Source organism: Solanum dulcamara, chromosome 3 (assembly GCF_947179165.1).
Source record: "Solanum dulcamara chromosome 3, daSolDulc1.2, whole genome shotgun sequence".
In the NCBI taxonomy this organism is placed as follows: Eukaryota; Viridiplantae; Streptophyta; class Magnoliopsida; order Solanales; family Solanaceae; genus Solanum; species Solanum dulcamara.
In genome coordinates, this window is record NC_077239.1 from 78,181,122 (window position 1) to 78,191,071 (window position 9,950).

General features: G+C 39.1%; 1 protein-coding gene across 1 annotated transcript; it reads left to right on the forward strand.

Moving 5' to 3' along the window:
* The first annotated feature begins 6,837 nt into the window (after window positions 1–6,837).
* LOC129883110 (deacetoxyvindoline 4-hydroxylase-like) lies at window positions 6,838–9,566 on the forward strand. The gene is made up of 3 exons (XM_055957694.1): window positions 6,838–7,500; window positions 8,596–8,917; window positions 9,189–9,566. The coding sequence occupies exons 1-3, from the start codon at window positions 6,956–6,958 to the stop codon at window positions 9,450–9,452; spliced, it is 1,131 nt and encodes a 376-aa protein (XP_055813669.1). The 5' UTR covers window positions 6,838–6,955; the 3' UTR covers window positions 9,453–9,566.
* The last annotated feature ends 384 nt before the right edge of the window (window positions 9,567–9,950 follow it).

Below are 9,950 nucleotides of genomic sequence, written 5' to 3' on the forward strand. Positions count from 1 at the left end.
AAAAACAGGGGGTATATCCAGAGCTGCAACAACTATAGAGGTATCAAACTTCTAAGCCATACTATGAAAGTGTGGGAAAGAGTAGTGGAGTTGAGGGTTAGGAGAGGCGTATCTATTTCAGAGAACCAGTTCAGATTTATGCCAGGACGATCAACTACATAAGCCATCCATCTTATGAGGAGACTGGTGGAGCTGTATAAGGAGAGGAAGAGGGACTTGTATATGGTATTCATCGACCTAGAAAAGGCTTATGATAAAGTCTCACAAGAGATACTATGAAGATGTCTGGAGGCTAAAGGTGTACCTGTGGCGTACATTAGGGTGATCAAGGATGTGTATTAGGGTGCCAAAACCAGGGTAAGGACAGTAGGAGGGACTCAGAGCACTTCCCTGTCGGGATGGGGTTGCATCAAGGATCATCTCTCAATCCGTTTTTATTTGCCTTGGTAATGGGTGGATTGAAGCAACAAATTCAAGGTGAGGTGCCATGGTGTATGCTTTTCGTGGACGACATAATCCTGATCAATTAGATTCATAGTGGAGTTACCGCTAAGCGGGAGGATTGGAGACATACCTTGGGGTCTAAAGGGTTTAAGCTGAGTAGAACCAAGACAGAGTACTTAGAGTGCAAATTCAGTGAGACACCTCAGAAGTTTGGCACAGAAGTTAGGCTTGGTGACCAGACCATCCAAAAGAAAAGTAGTTTCAAGTACCTTGGGTCTATCATACAAGGCAGCAAAGAGATTGATGATGATGTCACACACCGTATTGGGGCAGGGTGAATGAAATAGAGGCTCACTTCTGGTGTGCTATGTGATAAGAAAGTGCCACCATAACTTAAGGGCAAGTTCTACAAAGTGGTGGTTAGATCATCTATGTTATATGGAGCGGAGTGTTGGCTAGTTAAGGTCTCTCACGTTCAAAAGATGAAAGTTGCCGAGATAGATGTGTGGGCATACCAGAAGGGACAGGATTAGAAATGAGGCTATTTGGGATAAGGTAGGAGTGGCCTCGATGGAAGATAAGATGCGGGAAATGAGACTGAGATAGTTTGAGCATGTGAAGAGGAGAGATAAGATGCCCCAGTATGGAAGTATGAGAGGTTTTCCATGGATGGTTTCAAGAGAGGTAGGGGTAGGCCGAATAAATATTGGGGAGAAGTGATTAGACAGGACATGACGCGATTATAGTTTTTTAAGGACATGAACTTAGATAGGAGGGTGTGGAGGACCCACATTAGGGTAGAAGTCTAGTACATAGTCTCGTAATTCTTTCTTATTAGTAGGCGCATTAGCGCACTATAATTTTTTATACTCTGATTTCTGTTATTATCTATTATCTATTACTTTTTGTATTTTGATTATTCTATTTTATCCCTGTCGTTCTCATTATTTGCTTTCTCATATATGACTTATCTAACCTCTTTTATGCTTTTATGCTTTTATTGAGCTGAGGGTCTTTCGGAAACAGCCGTCCTACCTTGGTAGGAGTCAGGTCTGCGTACACTTTACCCTCCCCAGACTCCACGTTGTGGAATTTCACTGGGTTGTTGTTGTTGTTATATGCATTCGTAATGAGATGGCTATCAAGTAAATATCATTCGCATTAGAAAAGTTAAAATAGTTGTTTATCCATCATTTCCTAAAGTCATAAATAGGGGTGTTCACGGTTTGGATAAAAAACGATCCAAATTGAAAAACCAAACTAAAGTGATCAAATAAATCAATTTTTATTTTGGTTTGGTTTTACATTTTAAAAAATGATAATATTTGATTTGATTTTGGTTTTGTTCAAAAAACCGAAGAATTAACCAAACTAAACCAACAAATCATATAATAGTTTTTAATAATTATATATACATAGTATATTTTGTATGAACACTTTTGTATGCAAAAAGTGTGTGTTCGTATGAAGGAAAATATTTTGCAAGAAAAATGTATTCTAGGAAAATAAGTGGATTGCTTAGTTATTTTCTTGTGTTTGGTGCTAAGTGAAAAATATTATCCTAAAAGCATTTGTATATAATTTAGAATAAACTCTTGAATGAAGAAGGTGATAGAGAGATTGTGTTGGGAGATTTGGATCATAAAGCGAGTCGTCATAATTTTGGGTGTTGTGGGAGTATTAGGGTCGAAGAGGTTAAGGGTACTGTGCGTAGGATGCGCTACGGAAGAGCGACCAGGCCCGATGAGATCCCTGGGGAATTTTGGAAGAGCGCGAGCTCGGTAGGTTTGGAGTGACTGACTAGGTTATTTAATGTCATCTTTAAGACGACAATGATGCCCGAAGAATGGAGGTCGAGCATAATGATTTCTCTATACAAAAACGAGGGGGATATCCAGAGGTGCAATAACTATAGAGGTATCAAACTTCTAAGCCATATTATAAAAGTGTGGGAAAGAGTGGTGGAGATGAGGGTGAGGATAGGTGTGTCTATTTTAGAGAACCAGTTCGGATTTATGCCGGGACGCTCAACTACAGAATCCATCCATCTTATGAGGAGATTGGTGGAGTAGTATAGGGAGAGGAAGAGGGACTTGCATATGGTATTCATTGACCTAGAAAATGATTACGATAAAGTGCCATGAGAGGTACAATGGAGATGTTTGGAGGCTAAAGGTGTACCTGTGAAGTACATTAGGGTGATCAAGGACATGTATGAGGGTGCCAAAACTAGGGTAAGGACAATAGGAGGGGACTCAGAGCACTTTCCAGTTGTGATGGGGTTGCATCAAGGATCAGCTCTTAGTCCGTTTTTATTTGTCTTGGTGATAGATGGATTGACGCGACAAATTCAAGGTGAGGTGCCATGGTGTATGTTATTCGCGGATGACATAGTCCTGATGGATAAGACTCGTAGAGGTGTTAATGCTAAGCTGGTGTAACGCCCCTCAAAATTCTTCCCTAGGATTCGGACCCTTCTTATATTCGTGCAGGGTCGAACCCAATTATTTAGAAGTGTGTGCTTGAGTTAAGATGAGTCCCCGAGTAATTGAGGAGTGTTGGAGGTGATGTGGGGTTACGAGGACCCCTAGGGCCGAGCTAAGACAAAAAAGATTCGTCGTGGCTAACTTTGAGGAGGAGTTCGCATGAGGGGTTGACTTCTAACGACCCTATCTTTTGATATATGATGATCTGGGTGGCCCACGACCTATTAAATTAATGGTCGTCGAGTCTTATTTCCAACGCCACCAAGAATGTAAATTTTAGAGTTTGGAGTCGAAAGATATGATGATCCTAAGATGAACTAGTACAGCAGAGTTTCCGGCCTGGGTTGCAATTGCTGGAAAACTGGGCATTGGCGCCGCAGTGGCGCGACGCGCCACTATCACGCCTGGAACATGCCTCAGTAGTTTGGCTCTAGCGCGGCGCGCCACTAAAAAGTGTGCAGGGTTTTTCAAGCCAATTTTCAAATCCCAGAAAATATTGGTCTTGGCGCTGTAAGAGCGCAACGCACCACTATCGCGCCAGAAACATGCCTCAGTAGTTTGGTCTCTATCGTGGCACGCCACTACGAGGTGTGCAGGTTTTAGGCGTAATCGGCCTGGCGCTGCAATGGCGCGACGCGCCACTATCGCGTCAGGTGCATTTTTGCCTATTTTTCAGAACTTTGAGAAGGGGCAATTTGGAAATTTGTCCCAAATTATATATGTATTACCCTTGGTCTTTTGGGAACACATTTTTACAGCCTCAGTCTCTTTCTAAAAGCCCTAGGAGCTTCTCTCTCTCTTTCTCTTCTTCTTCTTCTTCTCTATTTCCAACAAGAAGAGTTCCAAGAGCTTCAAGGTTTGAGTTCTCCATTGAAGACCCAACCACAAGGTTTTCTTCAAGTCTTCACTAAGGTATGTAAGGCTATCCAAAACATGGGTTGAGTCCACCCATGTGCCCTACTCTTGCTTTGAGGTTAGATGTTCATGAAAAATAGAGTTTTCTTGGTATGGTTATGTTTGTATGAGCTTTGTCCCCTATTTATTTGACTCTATATGTGTTGATGTTGTTGAGCTAAAAAGTTCTTAAAATGGGCCTTTATGTGAGTATGAGTTGATGAAGATGAGTTGTTAAATATATTTTATTGATCTTTTTAATGATATAGGTTATAATAAAAGATGCTATCTTCTTTAAAATGTACCTATTATAAAGTGTCGAGTTAAAGTATTGAAGTTGTGATGAGTCTCAAGGATTTCTCAATGAATGGAGGAAATGATTGGTTATGTCTATATGTTGCTATAAATGTGCATTTAAATTTCCTTGAAAGATATGATTGAGATTGATCGGATAGTATGATTAAGAGAGATTTGATCATGATAGAGTTGATGAGTTGACAAGGTTGTGATGAGACTTGTCGATGTGATTGATTGAGTTGATTGGATAGATTTTTATGAGCATTGAGTCTTGGGAGGAGTATCGAGCACCGAATTGGGCAAGAGTATAGTTCATACTCGAACCCAATAACTACGTCGCCAAACGTAGGGGAGATTGAACCGTTAAAGTCGGATGTTTCCCAGAGATGTTTGTCCTGACATTATAGGACTTGGTTGGATTGGATCTATGATTGGTTGTTTCGTTCATACTCTGGCAAAGTATGAATGGACGCGGCAACAACGTCGGTTTGTTGTACTTTCACTGGCTCATAAGTGATGGTTGTCGGTTAAGAGAAACTCCCAAATAGGTCTTGATAGTACTCTGAGTCAGACTAAGTTGAATGATATGTGATTGGTCCCATCTAAATCATATTCTCGTTTAGACTTAGAACATTTGAGTGAGTTGTCCTGTATATATATGTATATGAGTTGAGATTCCGAGTTAACTGATTCTTCCTTGATGTTCATTGTATTCGACCATTTTACATACTCGTAGATTCCATGTACTGACGTCATTTGGCCTGCATCATTTCATGATGCAGAGACAGGTACCAGAGATCATCAACCAGCGCACCGTTGATTATCTATGCAATTCCAGCTACGTGGTGAGTCCTCCTAGCTTCCGGAGGATCTTGAGCTCCCTGTATTGCTTCATGTTGTCTCCTTTATTTTGATTGTGGTAGTCATGGGCTTGTCATTGGCACCTTCTAGACTTTAATAGAGGCTTCATAGACTAGAGTGTGGGGAGTTTGGACTGTTATTTTGGGGAGTCCTATTATATTTATTTTGTTAAGTTAAATATGTTTGGCCTTCGGCCCCCATATTGTAAATAACATGTTATAATTGAGCCTTCCTTTGAGCGTATAGGACCGAATGACGGAATGATCGAGTTAGGTGGTTCGCTTGGAGGTCAGAAAAGGCTTTCAAGTGCTGGTCACGTCTAGGGTACCCTCCCGAGGTGTGACAGCTGGAGGATTGGAGACGTACCTTGGAGTCTAAAGGGTTTAAGCTGAGTAGGATCAAGACAGAGTACTTAGTGTGCAAGTTCAGTGGGGCACCCCAAGAGATTGGCATGGAAGTTAGGTTTGGTGCCCAGGCCATCCAAAAGAGAAGTAGTTTCAAGTATCTTGGGTCTATCATGCAAGGCAGTGGGGAGATTGACGATGATGTCACACATCATATTAGGGCAGGGTGGACAAAATGGAGGCTTGCTTTTGGAGTGCTATGTGACAAGAAGGTGCCACCACAACTTAAGGGCAAGTTCTACAAAGTGGTGGTTAGACCGGCTATGTTGTATGGGGCGGAGTGTTGGCCAGTTAAGACCTCTCACGTTCAAAAGATGAAAGTTGCTAAGATGAGAATGTTGAGATGGATGTGTGGGCACAGCAGGAGCGACAGGATTAGAAATGAGGTTATTCGGGACAAAGTGGGAGTGGCCTCGGTGGAAGACAAGGTGTGGGAAATGCGACTGAGGTGGTTTGGGCATATGAAGAGGAGAGAAACAGGTGCTCCAGTGCGGAGGTGTGAGAGGTTGTCCATGGATGATTACAGAAGAGGTATGGGTAGACCAAAGAAATATTGGGGAGAGGTGATTAGACAGGACATGACGCGGTTACAGCTTACGGAGAACCTGACCCTAGATAGAAAAGCGTGGAAACAAGATCCGTTCGTTCTTTTTTCTCTGATAGATGCTCAGAACTTCATCTGGGTTCGAATCCTACTGAGAGGTCCACTAGAGATGGAGGACCCACATTAGGGTAGAATGCTAGTTCATAGTCTTGTTATTCTTCCCTATTAGTATGTGTAGTATTGCATTACGATCGCTTGCGCTCTGATTTCTATTATTTTTGTTATTTCTGTTATTATATAATACTTTTTATACTCTATTTTATTTGTGATGCGTTCGTTATCTGTTATCTCATAGCTATTTGAATATTTTAACCGTATCTGACCTTTTTATTATGTTTGTATTGAGCTGGGGGTCTCTCGAAAACAGTCGTTCTACCTTGGTAGGAGTAAGGTTTGCGTACACTCTACCCTCCCCAAACCCCACGATATGGAATTTTACTGGGTTGTTGTTGTTATTGTTGTTGTTGTTGTATATGAGAGGTGGGGGTGGGGTGGTGGGGATGAGGGCTACTTGGGGGTGAAGATAAGATGTGTTGGAACATAGGAAGGACACAATTAATGTAGAATGCCATTTGTGGAACTTGTTTTCCCTACTTTCCTCATTTTTATGAAACTTATTTTCTTGGAGAAAAATTTTTATCTGAAAAATATTTTCCTCCATACCAAACACGCCGTTCTTGAAAAAGAGAAAGTAATGTAACAAAATATTTCAATATCTTATTTTAATTGTATTTTCTCCTTTTCCACTGCAACAAACTGAACAAGACATAACTTATTACATAGCATAATACAGACCTTTGTCCTGGAGCTTTTTGGCTTTTCATTGTGATGGAATCTGTTACATAGAAACTATATAATAATATCAATTGTGTAAGTACCTCTATTATATTCTCATTTTATTGTTATGTCTGAAAAGACTCTTGATTTCATACTCAACAACAGAGTTTTCCTCTAGAAGGAGAAAAATGGTTGTCTCAAGAAATGAAAAAAATGAGCAAGATGACATTTCGGAATATGATAGAAAAAGTGAAGTGCATGCCTTTGATGATTCAAAGACGGGTGTAAAAGGACTACTAGATGCTGGTGTCGCAAAGTTACCACGTATATTCTTACACAACCAGTATGTGAGTGAAGAGAAATCAGACTCCGATGGAGTTACTAAGCTGAGCATTCCAGTCATAGATTTTGAAGGTTTGAGAAAAAGTGCAGCTCAACGAGCTGATATCGTTCGAGAAATAAAGGATGCTAGTGAAAATTGGGGATTTTTCCAGATTGTCCATCATGAAATCCCATCAAGTGTTATGGAGAAAGTACTAGAAGGTGTTTGCCATTTTCACGAGCAAGATTCTGAGGTGAAGAAAGAGTTCTACTCACGTGATATTACGAGGAAGGTCACCTACAATAGCAATTTTGATCTACTCAAATCACCAACAGCTAACTGGAGGGACACCCTTTACTGTGTCATGGCTCCTAATCCTCCTGATCCCGAAGAAATTCCTGAGGTTTGCAGGTACAAAATTTTAATCCCTCCGGTTTCAAGTATTAGTCGTTTTGGCCAATTAAATTTGTTTCAAAATACTTGACACTTCATAAAGAAAAAAAGAAGTCTTTTGTTACTTTTTTTCCCAAACCTACCATTACTACTCAAATTAGAGGAGTATTAACTAAGTGAGATCTTTAAGGGAGAGACAAAGAGTAGTTTACACAAAATCCCATATTGTTAAAGCTATTAAATGTCTTTCTTTAAGGGGCGTGCAAAACCTTTAAAAGATAGGTAATATGGACCGGAGGAAGTATCAATTAGGCTTATTTGACACAAATTATAAACTAGTTATATGTTTCCTTATCGTCATGCTAATATTTGTTAGGATCGAAAACTCGGGTAATGCGGAATTTAGCCAAATAATGTTATAATGACAATAGGACAATAGTAAGTTGATAATAATGAAAGTAAAGAAAATAAAGAAGAAATAAATTTTACGTGGTTTGATCGGTGTGACCTAGTCCACGGGTGGAGAAGAAGATTTTACTATATCCACAAGAGTACAAAAGAGAGTACAAAATTAGAGTAAATACTCTAATTAATCCCAAATACCCCAAGAGAATAACCTCACAAGATCACTCCAAATAAATGGTTCACACAAGTGTTTCCCAACACTCTCTCTCTTACAAAATAACTCTTAATGAAAATACAAATAAAGAAAGCAATGAAATATTTTATATGCTTCAAGGTGTGTTTCAACTAATGGCCAACATCCCTATTTATAGGAAAAAAATGGGTTGCTTGATGTCATGGATATATTATTTGAAGATACAAAAATTCAACATCTTAGTGTGAATATATCAAATATTGTGGCTACCAAATCTTTAACATTTATGGTTGCCAAATGCGAACCTTATCAAGCATACCAAATCTTTGACAAATATGGTTGCTAAATGTGAACCTTATCAAGTATACCAAATCTTTGACAAATATGATTGCCAAATTTCAACATTTGTGGCTTCCAAATCTTTGACAAACAAAGGACACATTACAATGTTCATATGTGCTTAGATTTTTCCAAGGTCATCTCTGCTTTATTGAATGCATTTTTTGACTTTACAGAGAAGTGTTGATCGAATTCACGAAGTACATCATGAAACTGGGAATTACTCTCTTTGAGTTACTCTCTGAGGCTCTACAACTCAAATCAGAACACTTGAAAGACATGGAATGTGCCGAGGGGCTGTTCATTACCGGCCATTATTATCCGGCATGCCCTGAACCAGATCTCACTTTAGGCCTTAGCGGTCACACAGATAGTGGCTTCTTGACTATTGTATTACAGGATCAAATTGGTGGTCTCCAAGTCTTTCATAAAAATCAATGGGTTGATGTTCCTTTCTTGCCTGGAGCTCTAATAGTAAACATTGGAGATCTTATGCAGGCGAGTATACATTTGTAAAATGAGCTTGATGTATATATATTGACATCAAAAATAAATTTAACACTAGCAGTGCAAGGTTATAGCAGGTTATTACTCTGATTTTCAGGCTATTATAAACCTATCAGGCTTGTTATGAAATGTTACCTATTATTGTAGATGTAATAAATCTATGCATTGTCAGTGCATATAACTTAAGAGTCTTAGACTTTTTATATAAACGTCAAGAACTTGATTAATGAATTCATTAGTTTCCATTTTTTTGGTTTTGCAGCTCATCACAAATGATAAGTTCAAAAGCGTTCTTCACAGAGTTTTGGCGAAAAATGTAGGACCAAGAATTTCACTGGCAAGCTTTTTCAGAATGCATTTTCAAGAAGGCAGCGAGTCGAGATTGTATGGTCCAATCAAGGAGTTGTTATCCGACGAAAACCCTCCAATCTACCGGGAAACAAGTAGAAAAGAGTATGTCACGCGTCTATACAACAAAGGGCTCGATGGAACTTCGTTATTGTCACCTTTTGAATTGCAGAAATAGTCCGAAAGGATTTACAGTTATGTTCCAACATCTTCTTAGCACTTAACAGACTTTGATACCTTATAATTAATGAATGAATGAGTTGGAATATTGTGAAAAGGCATTTCATTATAATCTTGGTTCATTATATTGCAAGTTTATATGGTAAAAAATGTGAGGTATACAATTGTAAATCCCACCCAACAATTGGAGATCTTCTACAGGTATGTTTTCCATTTCTCTCAGAATTATTCTTCATGCTAGTTTTACCTTATTGTTAAGTGTATGTGTTGATTGAACCATTGAGGAACGATTGATCAGCTTTTCATCTCCTTATAAGGACCACGCAATCATCACCTCATGAGTTAGTTTCTAAGGTCCATTTTCTTTGAGTTAATTTCTTCACTTAACTAATAGTTTGTATCTCAGAAAGTCACTCAATTTTGTTTTATAATAAAAAAGTACTCAACTATTGTCATTTCACCTACAAGGTCACTCAATTATATTACTATTTCACCT

Coding starts and splice junctions, on each gene's coding strand:
- LOC129883110 (XM_055957694.1), top strand. CDS start 6,956: ATGGTTGTCTCAAGAAATGAAAAAAATGAGCAAGATGACATTTCGGAA. Junction 7,501..8,595: donor GAAATTCCTGAGGTTTGCAG/GTACAAAATTTT, acceptor TTGACTTTACAG/AGAAGTGTTGATCGAATTCA. Junction 8,918..9,188: donor ACATTGGAGATCTTATGCAG/GCGAGTATACAT, acceptor TTGGTTTTGCAG/CTCATCACAAATGATAAGTT.